We start from the raw sequence: 24,216 nt of genomic DNA on the forward strand, positions 1-24,216 counted from the left end.
GTCTCCAAACCACACTGTCCTCCATTTTTTTCCCTTTTCCCTAGCTGTCCTACTCCCTCTTATTGGTGGCCACACCCACTTGGGGGTCACCACAACATGGGGAACTGTATTATGGGGTCACGGCATTAGAAAGGTTGAGAACCACTGATTTAGACCCACCTGGAGCCTGAAAAATAACGTGTAACACCACTACATTAATCGCCTCAGCAGGAACCTAGACCTTGGAAATAAAAAAGCCGATCCCTGATACATCATGTTCCAAAATGAACCACATCAAGGTGTGGAAGAGCACCTTTGCTCCTCGATCACGCGGTCTCCGGGAAAGAGTGCCAACTCTTCCCTCGCCTTCGACAAAAAAGGCACCTTGGGAACTACGCAGAGACTTCTCGATTGACCTCTGTCATCCTGGATTGATCGAGCAATCAGAGATAATCTATGCTTTCCAAGCGCGAGTCTCCTCCTTCTCCTCCGCCTCCGTTGCTGTCTCCGCCGCCGGCAGTTGCGACGGCGGGAGTTAAAAGCTTTTTCACCCGGCGGCCCCGCTGGGAAGAGGAGCTGGAGAAGCGAAAGGAAGGCGCCCCGGGGACTCCCTGCCAGGGAGGGAGCCGTCAGTCCCGCGCTTCTCCCCTTGCCCGGGCTGAGCAGGTAAGAGGCAGCCGATCGACGAAGTTCCCGAGCCGGAGTCACTTCGGCGAGATTTTTTTGAGGGGGGCGGCGGGATCTTAAAACTAAGATCCATCCCACTCCGAGTCTTTTCCTTCCTTTTTCGCTTCTCCAGCAGTGGAGCCGGCAGCTTGTAATCAGCGGGAGAGGGGTGGGGTGGGGAGAATCCAACAACACGTGTCTGGGACAGCAGGCTTTTCTTTCTTCTCAAAGGGCAGGCAGCGGAACTTGAGCTTTCAGTTTTCACACGAGAAAACAGCTTCTCCCGCTATGTTTCCTGGAACCCGGCCTGAAACCTAATCAGTCTCTGCAAGTTGGCCGACTGTCCAAGACCGTCGCTTAAGACGGAGATGGGAATTCCCAAGATACAGTTAGATTGTGACTGAATCAACCTCAGGCCCCGAACCGTGTTTTCCGGAGAGAAGGGCTCCCACCTTGGCGCTAAAACAGAGGCCTATTTCCATCATGTCCCCGTGGTGGGCTCTGAAAACCAATGTACAAAGATCCAGACTAAACAGGAATGATGATTGCCATTTTATTCTAGGAAAGTCGAAGGCGACACAGATCTCTGTAACAACAGGAAACTAGTGCTGTTTCTGCTCTTTGGAGAGGCAGCTGAGTTGCGAAATGCTGTCATGGGGAGAGTGGTTGAGAGATTTGTGCACTTGATACTCCATTCACCCATGAACTGATTAACTCATCAAATGTACCGGTCCCCAGGAGAACTTTGTAGGGCAGTGGTTCTCAACCTTTCTAATGCCGTGACCCCATAATACAGTTCCCCATGTTGTGGTGACCCCCAAGTGGGTGTGGTCACCAATAAGAGGGAGTAGGACAGCTAGAGAAAAGGGAAAAAATGGCGGACAGCATGGTTTGGCGACCCCTGTGAAATGGTCGTTCGACCCCAAATGGGGTCCCGACCCACAGGTTGAGAACCACTGTTGTAGGGCTCCATGAAAAGTTGCAAGAGCAGGGGGAGAAACATTCATTTGAATGCAGTCTGCATTCTTTGGCTAAAACTTTGCTTCTGGATCAGGGGAATTCTTTTAGTTACAGAAAATTTTTCCTTAACCATTCTACAGCCTGAAAAAGTTGAACCCCTCACCCCAGCCTTATAAGATTATGACGCAGACACTAGGTGCTTCCAAATGAAAACTTGTGAAATCATTGACAAATTATTGCACAATTTTATGCAATCAAGAAATTCATTGAAAATCCTCATTTGTTTTTCCAGCATGTTTTTGCCACTTTTGTTTTTGTTTTTTTACTATGGGAACATCTAGAGTTTGTTTTTAAAGGACAGAGTAATATAGCCTCCAAAAAAGAAGCTTTTTAAATGTCAGAGAAATTTGTCATTGTTTTCTGCCTATTTCCCTTTGTAGGTATCAGCACTTTTTTATCTTGGTTGTCAGGAATTTTTGTGGTATTAAAACAGTACATTTGCTTAAATATTAAAGGAACAATTAAACATCAGTTGAATGAGTGTGTTATAGAATTATACTTGTATATATCTATAACACACTTTACTAAAGTGAAAAAACCCTTTCTCATTTTGTTTTAACTACAGTAAGAGAGGTAATAAACATGACCAATACTTTATGATAATAATGATAAAGTTGGAAGGGACCTTGGAGGTCATCTAGTCCAACCCCCTGCTCACGCAGGAAACCCTATACCATTTCAGACAAATGGCTGTCCAGTTTCTTCTTAAAAACTTCCAGTGTTGGAGCATTCACCGCTTCTGGAGGCAGGTTGTTCCACTGGTTAATTGTTCTGTCAGGAAGTTTCTCCTTAGTTCTAGGTTGCTTCTCTCTTTGGTCAGTTTCCACCCGTGCTTCTTGTCCTGCCTTCAGGCGCTTTGGAAAATAGCTTGACTCCATCTTCTTTGTGGCAGCCCCTGAGATATTGGAACACTGCTATCATGTCCTCTCTTGTCCTTCTCTTCGTTAAACTAGACATACCCAATTCCAGCAACCGTTCCTTATATGTTTTAGCCTCCAGTCCCCTAATCATCTTTGTTGCTCTTCTCTGTACTCTTTCTAGAGTCTCAACATCTTTTTTACATTGTGGTGACCAAAACTGGATGCAGTATTCCAAGTGTGGCCTTACCAAGGCATTGTAAAGTGGTATTAATACTTCACGTGATCTTGATTCTATCCCTCTTGTTAATGCAGAGGGATAGGACTGTGTTGGCTTTTTTGGCAGCTGCAGCACACTGCTGGCTCATATCTAAATGATTGTCCACTAGGACTCCGAGATCCCTTTCACAGTTACTACTATTGAGCAAGGTACCCCCTATACTATACTTGTACATTTGGTTTTTCTTGCCTAAATGTAGAACCTTACTTTTTTCACCATTGAATTTCATTTTGTTAGATAGCGCCCAGTGTTAAACATCAGTATTATAAAGGTCAGTACTTGTAAAAAAAGAATTCATTTAAGTTGTGATTTTTATACTAATGACAACATAATAAAAGAAGCCAGACCGGGTGTTAACACTATTTTAAAAAATGTGTTTGTTGTTTAAATAAGGTGATAAATGTTGCACCTATGGCAAAGGGCACAGGCTGTGATAGGCTAGAAATAAATTAATGCCTACAGTATATCAAAAGGATATTCCTTTAAATAGTTGGATAAGGGTTGGGACATGGCTAGGATATAATGAAATGCATATTCAAAAAATGCATACTATTTCTAAATAGTAGGGAAAGTCAGTTACAATTCTACTCATAGCTCTTTAAGGGCAATTTTTTGTATTAACCCAGGAACTCTTTAGAAGCCCCTGATGGTTCCTTCACTATACTATACTAGAAAACTTCACTTGAGTTATATAAAATTACTCAGGGTAAGAAAAATCCAACTGTAAAGCAAGAAGAAAAAAAATGTGCAGAAGGCAGTAGCCTTTTTAAAGAGTTGCTGCAGAAGAAAGTAAGGCAGCTTCCTGAGATAACCCAAGAGATCTTATGTAAAGGAGGTCCTCAGAGCACTAATTAAGGTACAGTGGCCATAGCAGCAGTCTGTGCAGGCAAATGCCACAGACACTTCATATAGTGTCTTCAGCATGACACGCCCCTCTGGGCCCAATGAATCAGTTGCTGAGGTAATAATTGGGGGGGGGCTGCAGGTGGGCCCCAGTTCCATTTGTACTGGATTAACAGTTGGAGCAGCTGTTTCGCTGGGCCTAACTGAAGGGCCACTCACCCCTGCTTTAGTCTTGACAACTGCATTCTGATGCTCTAAAATTATGATCACAGTTCCTTTTTTTATATTTTATTACTTTATTCCTTACATTATTGACCTGAAATATTATCCTGGGCATGAAATATGTAGGCGTGTAGCTGCAGGTGGGTTGAGTAAGAAGTGATAAAAAATGCAGGAAGTGTTATTTACAGGACCATTCATAAAAACGCTTGCAGCTGATAGTAAAAACTTGCTGGCAGTAGTGAGCTAATGAGTGTATGTAAGTAAGGATGGTAAGAAACCTTTATCCCCTTTTCAAGGTGCCGGAATAACAAGTAATGTTTTCCAGTTAATTTGGTGGCTTATTGCTCAACTCCCCTTTGAGATTTGGTCAAGAATGGACTCTTTAAGGTCAGTCACAGTATGTCCTGGCATAGAAAAGGAAGTGTTCCTCAACTGATTCCTTAATAATGCCCTTACTGATGTCAGATTAATGTCTGTTTAGTCATTGATTCTGCTTAACCAAAAAATGCTGAGCAAAACAAGGAATCTTTTTGTGGCCTGGGGTGCACTTCATACAGTGATGGGATTCAGCCAGTTCGTACCAGTTCGGCAGAACCGGTAGCTAATTTTTTGTTGCCCAGAATGGACTTCCGGAAGCAGCATCCACACAGAGAACTGGTTGTTCACATATTTGAATCCCACCACTGATTTCATTATATGTATTTTGAGTAGCCATAGGTAGCTAGGCAATGTGATAATTATCCCACATCTGTGTATAAGAATCATTTTGGGATCGGGGCGAGGGGTTAGGGAGATGAACTCTATTCTTGGTGACAGCATCCAGGCAATTTTCTGTATTGGTTTGCCTTTTGTATTTTTTTCTGCCTTTTTTTTAACTTCCTAGACTAGAAAACAGAAATACTAATCAAAGCCACCTCTGCTTGGCTCCTAAAATAAATCTGTATAAAGATTTGGAATACTTTATGGGATTTTAGGTGGTCCAGTCCAATCTGAATTCTGGATCCTACAAAAAAAGATGTTTGGAGACTGTGCATTTACAGACGGAGGGTTTCAACCATTGTCTAAAGATGGTATCCTTTGTCTTATGTTAAATATTGAACAATCCTATTGTCATATATAGAAGATGTCCAGATATCTAACCTGAGATTGTGAATGACATTGTAAAGTTCATAGTAGTACTGGGAGAGTAGAGGGCAGTATCTTTTGCTTGGTTATAGAGTCTGGATCCTTATACCAGTTAGTCACTGCTTTTGCTAGTGGTTTATATTGAAGGTTGTCTGTGAGCAAGCACCAGATTATAATCCAAGTCTGATGAAAGGGAATAGTTTTTATTTCCCATTAATAAAACAGAGTATTTTCTGTTATATTTTTTGTTAGTTTATCGAAATATCACATACAGAAATATAAAGAAAAATGAAAATAATTGGAAAATAAGGAAGGCAAAGCGGAAGTGGACAAAATGTAGGGTAAAGGAGAAAAGAAAAAAAGCAATTGATTTCTAACTCCTTTTGCACAGTAGAATAAGGTAATAATATACAATTTCAACTTTTTGCTTTTACATAGTGATATATATTGACCATTTCTGTAACAACAAACCTATCTAATCAGCAAAACCCAAAATCAAAGTTTCATTTTTTTTCCACCTCAAGTACAAAGCAGTTTCTAAATAGAACCCAAATAAACTACCTAAATCAAAAACATCATATATTAATCTTCCTGCTAATATATTGTAAAGTTGTAGATCACTAATTATGCATGTGTATTCTTGTATGAATCTAGGATGATTCAAAAATAATGATTTAGGATCAATATATTAAGTATGACTATATTACTGAAATGGATTGCCCCATTGCCATTATGATTTATTCTTGTAATAATGAGATTGTCCTGTATTTGTTATGATTCCTCCATTCTTTCTATAATTCTAGATTGGCTCTAAAGGTTACCTAATAAGCCAGTTGCACTAATCTTTCATGCAGAGCCCACAACACATGTTCTCCAATCAGTTTATTCAATGAATTTGGAGTGGAAAGTGGTTTGCTGGACATGTACAGATTCAAAAGAGTTGCTTTTGGTCTTCATGTTGAAACTTGGATCCTGCAGTTACATATTCTTTGTTCAGCATTAATCTGAACAAAGATATGCAGCAATAAGGAACATAGCAAATTTGGCATGGGATTTTATACCAAAGTATAAAGGAAAGATAAAAAGATCAGCACAGTCTTAATTAATGGAATTCTCTTCCAGAGCCAGGAGATCAGTCAAAAGAGACACATGTACTACTACTACTTTTGATAGGATTCATGGGTTTGAAAACCGACTGCTGTCAGCATGTCCCCCATTAGCCCTAGTTGCCTAACAGAAGAGGCATTGGGCTAAGATTGTAAATTCCCACCTCAATTGGTGTGGCAATGGCATTTGAAGCAAAGAGACTTGCGAATGGGAGCATATTTAATTCCAAGCTAGCCTTCATCTGGCTTTACATTCTCTGTATACAGCTTAATTATGCAAGAATAGTTATTTAATTCTAAGAAAGAATATTCAAGTTTACTAGTTCTCTCTCTCTCTCTCCCTCCCTCCCTCCCTCTTCCTTCCCCATTTCCCCCCCCCCTTGTTTGTGGGCAGGGACTGTTTTAAAAACTGTTGATTCCTACCCTGAAAAGTAGGATTTTAAAAAGCCCTGATGTCAATGCTGCTAACATCGGATGTTCTTGCTTGACAATATAAGAAGATGCAGGCATTTTCTATTTAACCTGTGGATTACTTTTAGAGTAAAAACTAGATGGTGCTGGAAGGGAGGGGGGAAGAATATGCTTGGGGACTAGTTAGCCACAACAATATTTCAGCAGAGTATTCTTCAAGGCTAGTTGTAATAAGAGGAGATAAGTGCTGGCGGGTTATGGAACGGGAGGGAAAGTTCACACTTCAAACTAATTGGAGAATGTGACTAATGACTGTTAAATGAAGGAGTGAGTTATGCTTAGATACTGTGTGTTGGGGGAGGAGAATTCCAGATTTTGGCTTCTCTATGTACATGCCAAAGCTATGTTGCTAATTAAAGATTCTTTAAGGTAAACAATGCCTCAAGGTTCTTTGAAGAGCTTCTTCTTTCGGAACCATGATACCTTAATTAAATAAACAACAAAATAAAGACATGTCTGAAGTATAAAAGAGCTGTAGAAGCTAATTTATCTTTCTTGAGAAAGAAAAGAGGAGGAAGGAATACTGACACTGTCCTTGAACCTGTGAATTATTTCCTGGTGAGTTTTTCAAGAGCAGCAGTACAATCCTGTTCCTGACAATATGTATATTTGCTTTTCTTGGCTATTGGTGGCTGGCTAAAATGACTGCCCTACATATTTCTCTCTACAGAATAAATATATCTTATTTATTCAGTCAGATTATTTCTTTGCCTCTATTACACATAAAATAAAACAGATGGTGCCTTGGTCTTATGAACTCCTGTAGCCTGACAAATTATATGTGCCCTTTATGAAATCTTAAGTCTCTCTTTAGATATCTTCACAAGTAACACCAAAAAGCATTGGGAAGGGGGATTATACCCTTATACTTTTTAATAGACAGGCAATAGAAGATATCAATAACACTTTTCAATCATTACAGATTTTTTATGGAGGGGGGTACATACATATGTGAATATATCCTTAAATCCTTCAAATCTATAATGGCATAATGGAAGGGATTTGAAATTTAAATCCTGCTATTCAAATACCTGAAGTTACACTCAGGAGCAGCAGAAACTTGTGCCAGAGCATTCAATGCAAGTCTGGTTTAAAAAACAAATAATTGAGATTTACAAACTTTGCCTTTTCCTGACTCAAAACATTTATGATTCTCAATCGAGACAACGAAATGGCGTAGTAGAAGGGATGTGAAATTTAAAGCCTGCTGTTCAAACATCTAAAATTACACCCAGGAGCAGCAGCACTTGTGCAAGAGCATGCGTTGCAAGTCTGGTTGTGAAAAACAAATAATTGCCCCCAGATTGTTGGGGGCAATGTAAATATATATATACATTGCTTACTGGTGTACACTGCTTAGAGAGTGCTTGCACTTAAAGCGGTATATAAGTCTCATAAAATAAATAAGTCTCATAAAATAAATAAATAAATAAAATAATTGAGATTTACAAACTTTGCCTTCTCCTGACACAAAACATACATGGTACTCAGTTGAGACAATGAGGAAACTCCATAGGCCAAAAACAGGTGAAAGGTAAAAGCAGTGAGAACCCAGTACTAAGTAGTGGTCATTTGCCCCTGGAGGTGTGCCCAACCCATTACCTACAGTCATTCACAATCTTGTGACATAAAGCAAAGCATACAAAATAAAAGCCTGCCAAATAGGTTGGTGTGATTCCAAGAGATTGTGATTGCAAAGCTCTCTCTTAAAACTGAAACGAACTACTGTCTGCATGGATTGTAGGGCAGTAGCTCCATTGCTGTTGCCTTAGCACTGATCCAGCTATGGTTCATTTCCCCATTTGTCTGCTATCTTCCAATTAGACACTTTACAAAGATGCTCCAAGAAGGAGAGGCATCCCCTAGAATCTTCAAAGACCAGGATCGAGGATGGGCTTGGATGGTCTTAATTGCCACAGTGCTGGTTCAAAGTCTAACACTGGGTTTTCCTTCATGCATTGGAGTCTTCTTCAAGGATCTGCAGCATGATTTCCACGCTACCAATAGTGAGACATCATGGTTTCCCTCCATCATGACAGCTGTCCTCCATGCAGGTGGTGAGTATTTTGTTTTTATTCATAAGCTTTCTTCTTAAATGCCATTGTGGTCTCATGAAAAGAGCACAAGAAGATCAGTTGCTAACTAGCAAATAATGTACCAAAGAGAGCTACCAAAATTGGAATGTTTTTCTCCTCAAGCTTTGCCATGTGGTTCTATTTCTAGACACAGAAATAAATCTTTCTCCCTATTCTCCAACAGTATCTTCCTTTTTCCTCCAAAACCACTTTGTTTCTACCTGACATCTATAATGGCATTAACAATGGAAAGGATTTCCTAGATAGATTGTGGGTTTTTCCTGAGTTCTGTCTATCTGTTTATCAATTATCTGTCTGTCTGTCTGTCTATCATCTATCTATCCATCCGTCTCTTTGTTTCTATCTCTATCATCTATGTCTACCCTGCCTTTATTATTTTTATAAATCTCAAGATGTGAACATACCTAATGCTCTTTCCTCCTCCTATATTCCCAGCAACTACCCTGTGAGGTGGATTGGACTGAGAAAGTGACTGGCTCAAAGTCATCCAGCCAGCCTTCATGTCTAGGATGGGCCTAGACCTTGCAGATTCCTGGTGCCATAACCACTAGCCCATACTGGCTCTTTTTAATTGCTTAATTTTAATTACAATTAATTTTAATTGCTATTTTAATTGCTGCTTTTTCAAGTAATGTTAGGCTAGAAAGCTGATTAATTTTAATTGCTTATTTTTTTAATTGCTGCTTTTTCAAGTAAGGTAAATCGAGAAAACTGTGAATGAAGAATCCATACTAAGTTAATATGTGCATATTTTATCATATAATTGAGAAACAGTTTCATGTAGAGATGAAGGCCTCAGAAAGTACACTGTGAACTCTAGTTCCCACCTTAGATGCAAAGCCAGCTAGGTGACTTTGGGTCACTCACTTGATCCAGCCCTAAAAAGAAAACAGTGGCTACATACACACATACACTTTTTCTTAGTCATATTTCTTTCTCACATACATACTTAAAATTGTTTCAAACAAAATATATGTATTGGCTTTCTTTTCAAGGCCACTCTGTGCTCTGACGCTGTGAGAGGAGTACTAGAATTTCAGCCAATGGACACCACCCTTCACATGACCTTGAGTTAAAGGGGAAAGTATTAAGCCAAATAAAATCATCTGAACATTTTTTTTATATCAGACAAATCTTTGTTAGAGTCATTGACCAATTCAAAATAAGAAACAAACCAAGAGAAAAAAACATTGGCACAACTCTATTGGCAAGATCCAGATAAAAGAGATCGAATCGCTAAACCAGTTCTTAAAGAATCAGTTGGTGCACTCAACCAGCCGCATCATAAAATTGGGCCACATTGAGGGCTCATCAACATAATCATTTTGCTGAATTCTCCTCACATGTTAGAGATGAGAGAAGATCATATTGATTTAGACTGTGTGGTTCCCACATCCTGCCTTTAATGTACATTCAAAACAATGCTGTACTCTATTGGGCCAGTTGAATAGAACCAAATTTACATTATTCCAGGGCTTTTCTAAGCATCTTAGATTGTCCTCTTGGGGGCTTTTGTGTCAGGATAATGAGGAAAAACATTTCTTGCATTTCCAAACACCTGAAATGAATCCAGACTCCCTCAGCAGTTGGCTAGCAATGAGATGGAGGCAAAGTTACAAGGAAAATCCTCTGTGAATAGTTAGTGTGGTGTCCTTTTGCTGTGGCAAGCAGGACATGTGGTTGAATCCTAAGAGTAATATTTATCTGACAGTAAGATATGTCTGGTTTGTCAGTGAAGAACAGAGTTCTATGAGTGATACAAATACCTTAACAGAATGAGCAATACAATACATGATAATACAGCATCCCCAGAGACACAAAAGCAAATCCCATCTTCTAAATTATGAAATTCATTCTCCAAGATTGCTGAGGAAAAAACATTAAGAGAAGTTGATGGAAAAGCCCTACACTACCTCAAAGTGATTTGATGTAAAACTTAACTCATAGGTTGGAAAATATTAATCTCCCTCTCCACAGGATCACTGAGCAGACTACAAGTAGTCCGTTGACATCATTGTTCTACAGATCTAGCTTTGTATTGCAACACTGAAAAATTATTAAAAATAAAAGAAAAAATGGATAAGAAAAAGTTAACTTTTAAAAGACGGAGGGGTTGAATGTTCATTGAGAATGTACAACTAGAAAAAATGACTGTCTCAGGCAAGCAGTGTTATAAAATTAGTGAGAAGACAGGATAGAGAAAGGCAAGAACAGAATTTTAACTGCATCAAAATGGATTCCCTGCCCACTGGTGGGTTGGAACCCAGTGAGATGCATATTTGCTCCCCTCAGAAAAGCAGTAGACTTGCTCGAATATAGATGGTCAATTGTAGTTCTTGCTTGTAGCTTGTTATTATTGTAATTATTATTAGGGTTGGTTGCACAGTCACCCAAACATTTAGATTAGATTTGACATTTTTATCTACCTATTGAGTTCTTCCCAAGGACCTGTGATAGGCAGATGTTCTTGTCTGATGATGTTAAAGGTATCATCTCAGGATTATTACTTGTATGCCATCCAACTCTCAATGACTGTGGGTGGCTCACAGCAATCAAAGAAATTATTATAATATCAAAAAAACATTTAAAAATAAATATAAAATTTGTAGTGCTTATGAATATTCTATCTAGGAGTTATGCCTATAAGGCTTTATTCCTAGGCTTATAAATGTCTTAAAAGCTGGTTGGGTCCTGAATAGTTTTAACAGTGTATTTTGCACACCTGCAAGATTTCATTAGTTTCCTATTCCCTTGGGTACCAGGAACACCTGGTTATTATCTCTTTTATAAGTGGGCCTGTGATAATAATATTGCGTCAGATCATTAATCTCTGGTATTGTTGTGCTGGCAAGGAAAAGATTATGTTCTCTACTGAGTTGGGAAATTTAGTGAAATATTTCATTTGGTAATGATTTCTTTTGCCAATTAACCTATATTTCATAATAGGCTTTGCTTGCTCTTATGTAATGCATGTATTATGTAATCATCAAATAATAGCTGGGACTTCTAATAGTATAATATGAGCTGCTTCTATTGGCAGGTATATTTCATTGCTCATTACCAGAAGGCACCATGCAGTGTTCTTGATGAATTTGCCCCTTTACTTATATACTCTTGATCTACAAATAATATTCAGATATCAAACATTAATATTTATGGCTGCTTAATTTATTGAATGGGGTGTACAGGTAGTTCTTGACTTAGCAACAGTTCATTTAGTGATTGTTCAAAGTTATAACCTCACAGAAAAAAAGTGACTTATGACCATTTTTCACACTTATGACTGTTGCAGCATCCTCATGGTCACATGATCGAAATTCAGACACTTGGCAACTGACTCATATTTATGACGGTTGCAGAGTGCCAGGGTCATGTGATCCCCTTTTGCAACCCTCTGACAAGCAAAGTCAGTGGGGAAGACAGATTCACTTAATATCTGTATTACTAACTTAACAATTGAAGTGACTCACTTAACAACTGTGGCAAGAAAGGTTGTAAAATTGAGCAAAACTCACTTAACAACTATCTCACTGAGCAACAGAAATTTTGGCCTCAGTTGTTGTCGTAAGTTAAGGACTACCTATAAATGATAAAATCTGTATGAAATCTCCACTACACAAAACTTCTTTTGGGCCAATGTAATCCTATGATTCCTCCTCCAACTCCATCTTATCCATAGGCACAGGTATGGCAGCAGTCCCCAGATCTTCCATCTTAGACTTCTTCTCCAGATCTTTCTCTCTCCTGGCTTTCATGTTCCCACTGTTTATTTTGACAGGTTAAAAGGTTTTGGGGAGTAGGCCTATGCCTGTCATCCCAAAACTAAAATTTGATGCTTTATCTTGAAGTCCACCAATATCCCAAATTTCACCCTTCTTTTATCATGAATTTCTGGAAGCTTTATAGCTGACCAGATTCTTTTTTGCAGTTTAGTAAGATGGACTACTAGATAGTTAAGGAAGACAGACTTTTTCTAAGTAGCAACTACCCAGAATTGCTGGAAATCTGGCAGCAAATACATTTAAATAATAATAGTAACAATTGTTGATAAGAAAGATAAAAATGTCTGTATAATGGACTTTGCAATACTTGGAGAGAGCAGAATACAAGAGAAAGAACTAAAAAATCACAAAGTATAAAGACCTAAAAGTAGAAGTAAAATGACTTTGGCAAAAGAAAGCAAAGATAGTATCTATAGTAATAACATCTTGGGTGCAATTTTAAAACATCTGGAACACCATCAAATACCATCAGCATTGACAAAACTACTACAAGTCAATTGGAAAAGGCAGCTTTATTTGGAACAGCTTACATCCTGTGATGGTATTTTAAACATCATTGAACAACATCTCCCTATCCTAGTCCTTGGGAGGGACTCAATAGGTGGACAGAAATACCAGATCCAGTCTTAATATCTGGCTACCTGCGTGGCCAGCCATAATAAATATTATTTTAAAAATGTAAAATAAAACAGGTAAAGCAGATAATAACAAGACCTAGCAAAGGCTAAGAGCAGGAATATGGAAGAAAGAAATAAAGGAGCTAATTCTGGCTACATAAGACTAAGCCTTAAGAACAAATGCATACAAAACCAGAATTGAGAAGTCAGCAACAGATAGCACGTGCCGCCTCTACAAAGAAGGTAAAGAAACAGTGGACCACCTGGTTAGCTGCTGTAAGATGATCACACAGACTACTACAAACAACGGTATGACAAAGTAGTAAGAATGGTGCATTGGAAGATGTGGAAGAAATACCATTTGCCTGCAAGCAAGAACTGGTGGGACTATAAAATAGAGAAAATCATAGAAAATGAAGAACCTAAAGTTCTCTGGGACTTCAGAATTCAAACAGACAGGCACTTGCCACATAACACATCAGACTTAACAACTGTCAATAAGAAAAACAAAAAAGTCTGGATAGTGGATGTGGCAGTACCCAGAACAGAACAGAAGAGAAGGAACTGGAGAAGCTAATAAAATACAAAGACCCTACAAATAGAAATAGAACAACTGTGACAGAAGAAAGCAAAGATAGAACCAATATTAATAGTGCCTTGGGTGCAATCTCAAAACTAGAGTATCAATTGAACATTGTCAGCATTGACAAATTCACCATCAGTCAGTTGCAAAAGGCAGTTTTAATTGGAACATCTTGCAACGATACCTCTAATACCATAAAACATCAACAGCTGCCTATACCAGGTTCTTGGGAAAGAGTTGATAGGTGGATTAAAATGTCAAATACAGTCTGAATATCTGGTTGACTATGCGGTGAAGAAAAAATATAAAGCAGCAGCAGTATAATGAAGAATAAGATCTGAATATTAATAATCAACCTTAAAGTTCCAGTCTTTCTAGGTTTGAATCACAGATCAGCCTTGACTTTGGTTGATCCTTAACTCACAATCAGTACAGCTTGTCTTCTGCATGTGCTTCCAGAGCACACATGAATGATTTGATTATGTAAACTATTGAGAAGGAGGAAGAGATATTTAAATTCTACCCTGATTAATCATGCAACTGGATAATGCTAAATTGTGAAGGCAAAAACATGATTCTTAGATTTCTCTAAATAGCTTCATGATCTTTAACATTTAATAGTAAAAATAGAAAGGTGTATCAGAAAAAAAAATCTTATATTCTGGGCATTTAGACAGCAACACAGTTATGAACCTATAAGATTGACTGAAATGTAATACTGCTTTTAAAAAGCTTATTGACCACATTAATCTAGGATTGGCAGCCTAACCAGAACAAAGCATTAGTTAACTTTTGTACCATAACATGATTAGGTAAACAACAAGCATAGCGAATGCTGAACAACTTACATGAATATTGTCATTATCTGCATCAGAATAGGAATACTTCCTTGTTATTCTCATGTCATAATCATATTAGAGAAACATTTAATATTTCTACATTTTAAATGTCTCTAAATATGAAAAGGGAACTTGGAACATTGCCTCTTTCAGAGTGGGGTTAGTACTGCCTGTCTCAAACGAATCAGAAAAGACTCTTTCCAAAAGAACCGTCTGAAAGGACAGTATCTCAGTTTTCCACAATTTTCATCCAAATTTTAGTGTTCATTTTCTGGAAAGGTTTTGGAAAAGGTGGTGGGATTTTAGCTATAGAAAACCCTAAACGGATCATTAAACGGGAAGTCCGGTTTATCAGCCAGTTACAAATCCTTCTGTTGGTGATGCTGTGAATCCCACATTTTCTAGCTTACCAAGCAGTAGGTTGTGGTCTACTTTGTCAAATGCTTTGCTGAAGTCTAAGAATACTATGTCCACAGCATTTGGCTGGTTTACTAATTTAGTCATTTTGTCAAAAAAGGAAATAAGATTGGTTTGGCATGATGTGTTTTTAAGAAACCCGTGCTGGCTACTAGTTATAACTTTATTGTTTATAGATGCTCACAAATCTGGTTTTTGATTATTTTTTCCAGTATCTTCCCAGGTATTGATGTTAGGCTTTATTGATGTTCACTCTGTAAACAACCTGAAAATAGGGGAAAGGCGCAAGGTGTCCCTTTGGCCTGAATTAAACAACCACACTACTGATTAAGTAATATGAGTAGTTAGGAAATTTGCCATCATGTTATTCTCAAGGACACACAAGCCAACAGCTGAGTTGACAAATATATGAGATTGACAGGAAAGAAAGGACACAAGGAACGACAGAAACCTCTACACCAGTGGTTCTCAACCTTTCTAATGCCGCGACCCCATAATACAGTTCCCCATGTTGTGGTGACCCCCAACCACTTATACATCACCGGGTGCCAGGGGCGTGGCCAAAGAAAAGGGGGAAAAAATGGTGGACAGCCTTGTTTGGCGACCCCCGTGAAATGGTCGTTCGACCCCAAATGGGGTCCCGACCCACAGGTTCAGAACCACTGCTCTACACTGTATGACCACATCTAGCTCCACCTCATGAAAAATATAATCTGACCCAGTTTTCTTCAAGGCAAGTCTACCTGTATGCTGTAAATGAGGAAGAGATCTGAGATTTCACTTGCTCATATTAAAAGTTGCCAACATTTGTTTAAGAGAGCTCACATGTCTTTAAGAAGCAGATATTCGTGGAGGGAAACAATGCTTGTCCATTCCAAGAACTTTCCAGGTATAGGGCATTTGTTGCTGTCTCCAATCTGATCCAACGGGAAAACAAAAAGATCTGAACTTTCTGAGGTCTGGGGCCTCTCATCTAAATTTCAAAGCTCAGAGCAGAGCAGAGTGTCTTTCATGATTATGGCTGCCATCTTGACCCCCACACCCGACACAGTTATGATTTTTAAAGTAAAATTGGTTGCCCTGAGAATGTGCCTGAGAAAATGCAGATTTATAGCAGAGAGCAAGTCTGAAGTTTTAGATGCGCAAAATTCTATCCTTTCCACAAACTAGTAATTCAAGTGCAGCCTTGTCTAGAGAAACAAAAAGAATCCAAAAAGGCTGCTTAGGGAAAACAGCTCAAGCTCTACTATCACACCCTTTCGCACTAGCAGCTACTAAAATGTCAGGTGGCCTTTGCTGTCATGCCCTTATGATCTCCAGGTGGAATGGTAGCTCTTTTTCAGAGAGACACCATGCTGTCTCAAGAATTCTGGGAGTGGAAGTCCACGAGTCATAAAAGAGCCAAGGTTGCCTATTCCTGGGCTAGTCATTCTCTCTCAGTCCTAGGAAAGAACCAATGGCAAAGCACTGTTGAAAAACCTTGCCAAGAAAATTGTAGGGCCTCGACCAGGTAGTTTCTAAGATTTGGACACAATTAAACAGAAGGAAAAAAAAAACCCAGTAGTAAATATTAATAGGAAAAATTTCTCTACAACAAATTACTGCTCACAGCTTCTTTCTTCCATCTGAGGGGTGCATTCCTCTTAATTTTACATTCTTGTTAAACAAAATGTCTTTCTTCAAATTACTTTCCTGCTTCATCTCAAGTGTTTTATGTCAGTTATACTGAACATGTTCCTTGTTTGGCACAAGATAATTAAATTGATATTATATTCAGATCCCCTTTCATGCTCTCAGATAAAATCTTGCTTTTTAAAAAAAAACATGGGGATCATCCAATTCATCTGCTGAACTTTCATCTGAAATTGGCATCCATACCATACTTCTTTCCGTACATTTTCAAGTTCAGATTCCAGAATACTCTTAGCATTCATGTACGGTGAACATGGATTGAGAATAGACATGCCAATACTCTATATAGGACACTTGTGGGTTTTTTTTCAAACACAAGATTATTTTATCTTTCTTCAAAATCCTATCTTTATGTAGCATAGCTTTGACTATGTTAGCAGCAGCAGAAACAACAAATCTGCAGGGCGGAGCCCAGAACATAATGTGGAGGCGTTGAACGAGGATAGGGAAGACCCAGGTTTGTGCTTGTCCATTATGGAAACTCACTTGACTAGTCATATTTTCCCAGCCCAACCCACCTCCCAGGTTGTAGCTGTTGTAGAGATAAACTGAAATGAGATTCCCATAGGATATAAATCTAACAAATGTAACTGTTTGACCTTGCTGATCACTATACTTTTGAATTTGAATCTGAAATTGATGTTTATTGTTCCCGTCTCAGGTCCTCTTTGTAGCATTTTGGTGGATCGATTTGGCTGCAGGGTAACAGTCATGGTAGGAGGCCTGCTCAGTGGAGTGGGCATGGTTGCCAGCGCTTTCTCTAACTCACTTAGTGAGCTTTACCTAACAGCTGGATTCATCACTGGTGAGTATAGTAAAAGTACAATGGGATGGTTTGTATGACTTCCTGTTTGGTTCCTTTTCAGAGTTTATAGAACTACATAGCATGAATCCAAGTTGCAAGTGGTGATAGATCCTCTACTGTATGTGTGGATTGTGATGCTGATTTAGATGCTGAGTAACATTTAAAAAGCTCATCTCAGTTATCTGCAGTGTGATGATTACATTATCCATGATTGCTACTTCAAATGTCTTCAAAGGAGTAGTGCTTTTAATAGGAGGAGGGGTAAGATTCTTTCAGAAACCTCTGAGATCTATCAGATACATTCTTATTGGAATTAATATTAAGTAATGTAGATTAAGAATATTGTTCATATCCCGCCTTTGTTCTACGTGGTACCCCAAAATAATTCATTTAATATACTTTAAGCAACGTGGTAGGTGAATTGTGATATTATAAACATACATACAGAGAAATGAATAAAACAAATGTTATCACTGCAGACTCTTATCATTTTTCTTTCTTTTTTAATTTAAAGGCCTGGGATCATCTTTTAGCTTCCAAGCAGGTGTCACCGTACTTGGTTATTATTTTATACAACGGCGAGCATTAGCCAATGCCTTGGCCTCCACTGGAATCTCCATTGGCATGACACTGTGGCCACTAATTTCCCAAAACCTGCTTGATGAGATGGGCTGGAGAAACACATTTCTAATCTTTGGGGGAGTGTTGCTGAACTGCTGCGTGTGTGGGGCTGTGATGAGGCCAGTCCCAGGTAAGCTGTCTGCCCTTTCACTGAAATCTTGTTCTGAACAGTCAGCTGGAGGAATGCCCAATGGAAACACTTCGCATCATAAAGAACCATGTCAGTCAAGATTTACTGTGTGTTCCCAGACCCTGAAGAAGTATCTAGCTTTTGATGTCTTCTGCAAGAACAAAGGCTACCAAATCTATACCCTTGGAGTTACCTGGATGGTGATGGGTTTTGTTCTGCCTCTTGTTTATTTGGTACCCTATGCCATCTTGAATGGAGTAGAGGAACAGAAAGCAGCCCTCCTAATTTCCATTATTGGATTCATCAACATATTTATGCGCCCAATTGCAGGCCTTCTCTCAGGTCTTAGTGTCTTCACTGGCAGGAGGATCTACCTGTTTAGCTCAGCTGTGATGCTCAATGGCCTGAGCAACCTCATCTGTGCTGTGTCAGCTGAGTATAGTATTCTTGTCCTCTACTGCTCGGTCTATAGCGTCTCCATGAGTGTCATCGGTGCACTTCTCTTCCAAGTGTTAATGGATGTAGTGGAAATGGACAGGTTCTCTAGTGCCTTGGGTCTTTTCACCATCTTGGAAAGTATCACCATTCTTATCGGACCTCCTCTTGCAGGTAAGAAGTATACAGCAATTGGGCCAGGAGGTACTGTTGGCACAGATATTGCATGTAATCAGAATTCCTTGTATGGTAGCACTTAGCCATCAATCAGATGGCTATCTAGCCTCCACTTGAACACATCCAGTGAAATGAAGGCCACCGTATTGCTTAGTTCCATGCTCCCTTTAGCATTGGTGTTACAATTCTCTGCAGAATGATTACTACAGCTTTAAATAGCAAGTATTAAGGTTTTAGAGATTTAAGATTACAGCAGTCAGCATAAAAAAGGATTATGTAGGAGTAGCAGCCCAATAATTAGCTAACAACTTTCTTTGATATAAGATCTAGTTTTTATTTCTTTTGCTTTTAGCTCTGATATCCATCTTCTTGTTTTTCATAGTCCTTATCATAGCTAAATTTCTTATTCATCTTTCAATTGTTGCTAAATAATCTAAATCTCACAGTGATCCAGGTTTGGGCATAGATCTGAGGAAAACAAGTTTCAGACCAGCATGGATATGCAGATAGAAAAAAAGTTAAATTGCCTTCTTGCTGCTTCTCTTGTCTCAGTTGCTTGCTTTCTTGAAAAATTAGGATATATTTTAGCTAAAATATAGGCATAAGTAATTAATATATCATCTTAAGTCAAATTTGATACATATGTCTGTATGGGTATTTGCTATAGGGATCGTGTGAATTTCAACAAGATGATTTATCCTTACATATTCCAGGGAGTCTCAGTTAGCCATAGCACCCTGGTGTATATCAAGTGTTTCAACAAAAACAATGGAATCATATGTGTACAAGTTAAAAAATATTGCTTTAATTCTTGAAATTAACATAGCATATTCTGAATGTAAAAATAAAATTCTGATTACTGTGGAATCAGTTGCAACACTGATTTCCTTCCTTCCTTCCTTCCTTCCTTCCTTCCTTCCTTCCTTCCTTCCCTCCCTCCCTCCCTCCCTCCCTCCCTCCCTCCCTCCCTCGCAATTGTATTCTTTGGCTCACCCAAAAATCTTCTAAAAAGGTTTTTGAAAATTTCTACTGGTGAAATTTTAAGCATTTTTACCTACAAGTGAGTCCTGAGGAATTCAGTGAGTTTTTTTCCTTGGTGAGCATGCTGATACTTACAAAATATATCACAGTGCTTAGACAAAAATATTTATTAATTAAATAAGAGATAAAAATTAAAGAACAAATAAAATACATTAGTTTCCTTTCTACCTGTACAGATTAACTCTTGAACACATTTGGTAGCTTAAGTTAGTTTAAATATCTTCTAACATATTCAATTCTGAAATGAATAAATACATAATTTAAGGACTTTTGTACAAAATTTCACAAAGTGGTTAAAGATGAATCGAGCCATTATAATCAGCTGAATCCAAAGGGTTTTGATTCTCTTTAGAAAGTCTGTTAACAGAAGGGGCAGGCACTTTTCATCAATTCTTCCTACCTGTACTATCACCAACACACATCAGGACTCTATCCAAACGCTCTAGAAAAGATTTTGATACTTTATAGTGCACTCAGCCTTCCATCTTTCTGAGGTCGGTAAAATGAGGACCCAGATTGTTGGGGGCAATATGCTGACTCTGTAAACTGCTTAGAGAGGGCTATAAAGTACTGTGAAGCAGTATATAAGTCTAAGTGCTATTGCTACTGCTATTAGTGGACGCTGAGAAACACTTTTTTTGATATCCAGGCAATTTCAATATCTGAAAATCTGAAAGTAGAATTGTAAATCCATATGCTGCAAACCAATTTTTCATTCTTAAAATACAGTTGTCTGTATAATTAGCAAATACTGTATGCTTTTATTAAAATATACTGGAAATGATGGGAAGCAAGTACCGTATTAAATTACCCGCAAGGGATAGATAAACATCTGAAGGGATCTAGAAACTGCTTCAGATAAGAAACAGCTGTAGTTTTTCATCTTATAAGAGGTTGCGAGAGATGGATTGCTATGGAAAGTTGTTGAAGAATTATATTTACCACAGAGAGTTAATAAGTCACATTGATTAAATAGACATTTCCTGTTTCTTTAAATGGGACATAGAATAATTGAACAGCTCAGAATAAATCTAGGTGGCAATTGCAGCTTCATATACTATCAATTAATACTGATAGTACAAGGGTTAGGAATGGCAAAAAGAATGTGAAAGTAGAAAAAAGCAAAGGTAATTAGAATCACAGTGATTTTGGGTCAACAGTTAAATTGAGTTTCTTATCTGTATTGATGCTCTTCTGCCAAATGTAGGAAATCTACTGACTTCATGGGTTGTGCTAGCTCTAGAACAGACTTCCCAAACCTTTTGATCCATTGGTGGCTGAGTATTCAGATATCCTGAATTCTACATTTGATCGCCAAATAGCTTATGTTTTTCTTAATCATGTATCTTTTCTGTTTCAGGTCTTCTTGTGGATGTTACAGGACACTTTAGTTATGTCTTCTATGCTTCCAGCTTCTTCATGGTAACAGCTTCTCTGTTCATGGGTCTTAGCTTTTGCATGTTGGAAGCCAAAAACAAACAGAAAGAGGTTAATAAGCCACTCTCTGAAGATCTCTCCAAAGGAAAATACATAGAGGTGCCAACTGAATTTGTGCCTGTGAAGAACAGTCCTCCTGAAGTAATGTATATAACAAGCATCTGAAGGCAAAGGAGCTGAAGGAATATTGTATTATGCAAAAATGCAAAAGCCGGGGGAAGGGACATCACGCAGAGAAGTGCCTCTTTTTCATGCTCACCTCCTTCCTGCTACAATGGTCTACTCAACTGGGTTCGGTTCAGATTTCTAGAGAAATTATCCAGATAAGAAGAGACACAAGCACTAAGGAGCACTTTAAACAAAATGTATAAGATGCAATTCTTATGACAGCATCTGATATTACTTGAAGTATAGCAAATTATCAGGTTTTCTTACAGACTCTTAGTAAAAACAGGACATTTACCCTTTTGGTTGTTAACTATCTCGTTCTCTAAAACAAGCAAGCCCAGCATATTATTACTTATACAGGACATTTGGTTTTGGAGAAGTCAATTGGTTGCAATTAAGCTTGTATTGAAGTCAACTGGTGGACTTCTTTCCAAGCGTAAGTGCAGAATTCTTATTTATTGATCATTACTGCTAGTTTCTTGAATGTTAAGCAGAATTGTTCATCCCTGTTTTATAATTTGAGGGCATTTTCTAGAGGAATGTATCACGTATAAAGCAGCCTGAGTGGAATTATATGCACTGCTATAACCAAAGTGAATATTTTCTGCATTTCAAAGCCTTTTTATGGAGAGAATAAAGTCTTAATCCCGAAACTGCAACTTGAAGTAAAAGTGGACAGCTCCAAAGTGCCTATGCATTAACCAATAGTGGCTTAAATTTTTCTTCCTCTTTGAATGTATGTCGCTGCATGACACTTTCTAGAGCTGTGGTGGTGCAGTGATTAGAATGCAGTATTGCAGATTAATTCTGCTGACTGCCAGCAGTTCGAGTCTCACCTGCTCAAGGTTGACTCAGCCATCCATCCTTCCGAGGTCAGTAAAATGAGGACCCACATTTTTAGGGGCAATAGGCTGACTCTGTAAACTGCTTAAAGAGGGCTGTAAAACACAGTGAAGTGGTATATAAGTTTAAGTGCTAAGTCATGACCATACAGTGAAGTGGTCATCTTATTTTTGGAGGGACCAGTAGATCCTATCACTTTCAAAATGTCAGTATGGTACAGGAAGTCATTTTTGTTCTTGTTTTTACTGGGGTTTAAAAGGCTTCAAATAGTCTCTGCAGAGCCAACTCTTTACATACATAAAGATACGTATAGGAGTAAAAAGGTAATCTTATTGGTTTAAAGGAAATTAGGTCTTAGAAATGCTGCTTCTCTCAGGCAATAGGTTGAAATAAAGACCATTTCTGCTCTGGACTGGAATTCTCAACAAAACTATATAGTGAAGAGGATGTTATTTCTCTTAAATCTGTTTCTTAAAGGAACTGTTTTACTCTGAACATGATTTGCTTTTCCTAGTTTCTTTTAAAACAGCAGTATTTATATTGGAACATGTATGTTTCAATCCAGGCTGGCTTACTTGCTTTTGACAGTTCAGATTTTCATTTAATATTCTACTCTTCCAATTCTCTGTATCTCTCTGTAAACATTCAGCTTATTTAAGTCTTCTGAAGTCCATAGTGGTTTCTAATGAAATAAAATATTGGCTAGGAACTCAAGCACTTAAGATTCAAAAGAACAGATGTTGAAATGAAATAAGAAGGCAGTCACAGCCCTATTGATCAACCTAAAAGTTGACTTTATGTGAATTGAAATGACAGGAATGTAGGATTGGCCCAAAGCGTATTTGTGTCCGGAAGGATTAAAAGTAGCCCAAGATTACTTTGTGCTTCAAATAACTGGGAGAGGATGGGGGTGGAAGAAGGGGAAAAGGAATTTACTAGAATTGGATGGAAGCTGAACTTCCAAATGTCACGTCCACAAACATGGTTTGGAAAAACCCTACTCTGAAAGTCAGACCTCCAAACTTTTAAAGTCTGGATGGGTTATTTTTCCAGCATGATACAGTGAAAATAAACTTGCGTATGTGAATCTCTATGAACATAGTGTATACAGAACAGAAAGAGGAAAATCTATCTGCATAGGACAAACAAAATGTATTTTCAATCTTAAAACACACTTCAGTTATTAAAAGGCTACTGAGATTACAGTGTGACAAGTCATGAAGGATACTTTGACCTATCTGTAGACTGTCTATAATACTAAGTGGAAATTTTAAAATCAGTAGCAGTGAGGGTTGCTGCTATCTTTATGCCCCCCTTTTTAAGATGTCTAGGGATTATCTAGCTGGCTAATATAGTGGAAACAGAAAACTTTAGTCTAAATTCTTAGGTTTCTTACATTATACAAAACTAAATACCCTGAAGATCTAATGCAAGAATGTAATAAAATTTATTCAATATTAAGTACTCCCCATCCACTGCATGGAATCTTTTCTTTAAAAAAGTGTAAGCTATTTGATAGGCAGGTTGGTTAGATGGTTGTCTTAAAGTAATTTGCAATGCCTTATTTTCATGATTGTGGTCAGTTTATTACTAGATAACTGAATTATTTACTGGAAATTTTATGGGAAGCCTTTCAAATATCTATGTAAGTCAAATGCACTCAGTTACCATTGCAAACTTGGGAGCACTAAAGTGTATCAGTAGAGAAGCTTTTAAAATGCAACAAAAAGCTATTGTGCTTGTTTCAGGATTAAAAGACATCTTGTTATTTCTTTTCTCTGAATACATCATTTGAAAAGGGTCCAAGTCTGCTTTTTTCTATTCTTTTTGAATAAAGCCTCTCTACATAAAGATTTTTGAAGATACTGTTTCAGTTTTGCATATGATCAATAACATATATACTGTGGTGATTGTCTATTGTTTATTTTCTACTGAAATTTCAAACAAAAGTTGATAATTATGTC

The 24,216-nt window shown here is 38.2% G+C and overlaps 1 protein-coding gene across 3 annotated transcripts; it reads left to right on the plus strand.

Annotated features, from left to right (window-relative positions):
* Positions 1 to 483: 483 nt before the first annotated feature.
* Positions 484 to 24,120, plus strand: SLC16A5 (solute carrier family 16 member 5). 3 transcript variants are annotated; one of them, XM_039342905.1, is made up of 6 exons: positions 484 to 645; positions 5,245 to 5,392; positions 8,394 to 8,626; positions 17,257 to 17,400; positions 17,915 to 18,760; positions 21,165 to 24,120. In XM_039342905.1, the coding sequence occupies exons 3-6, from the start codon at positions 8,407 to 8,409 to the stop codon at positions 21,404 to 21,406; spliced, it is 1,452 nt and encodes a 483-aa protein (XP_039198839.1). In that variant the 5' UTR covers positions 484 to 645; positions 5,245 to 5,392; positions 8,394 to 8,406; the 3' UTR covers positions 21,407 to 24,120. The 3 variants fall into 3 exon arrangements, with proteins under 3 accessions (XP_039198839.1, XP_039198837.1, XP_039198836.1); XM_039342903.1 differs by lacking the exon at positions 5,245 to 5,392 and having other exon boundaries at positions 488 to 645; XM_039342902.1 differs by lacking the exons at positions 484 to 645; positions 5,245 to 5,392 and adding an exon at positions 3,038 to 4,254.
* Positions 24,121 to 24,216: the final 96 nt, after the last annotated feature.

Source organism: Crotalus tigris, unplaced genomic scaffold (genome assembly GCF_016545835.1).
Source record: "Crotalus tigris isolate CLP2741 ecotype Arizona unplaced genomic scaffold, ASM1654583v1 scf7180000017814.3102382, whole genome shotgun sequence".
Taxonomy (NCBI): Eukaryota; Metazoa; Chordata; class Lepidosauria; order Squamata; family Viperidae; genus Crotalus; species Crotalus tigris.

Coding starts and splice junctions, on each gene's coding strand:
- SLC16A5 (XM_039342902.1), top strand. Junction 17,401..17,914: donor AACAGCTGGATTCATCACTG/GTGAGTATAGTA, acceptor TTTAATTTAAAG/GCCTGGGATCATCTTTTAGC. Junction 18,761..21,164: donor TATCGGACCTCCTCTTGCAG/GTAAGAAGTATA, acceptor TTTCTGTTTCAG/GTCTTCTTGTGGATGTTACA.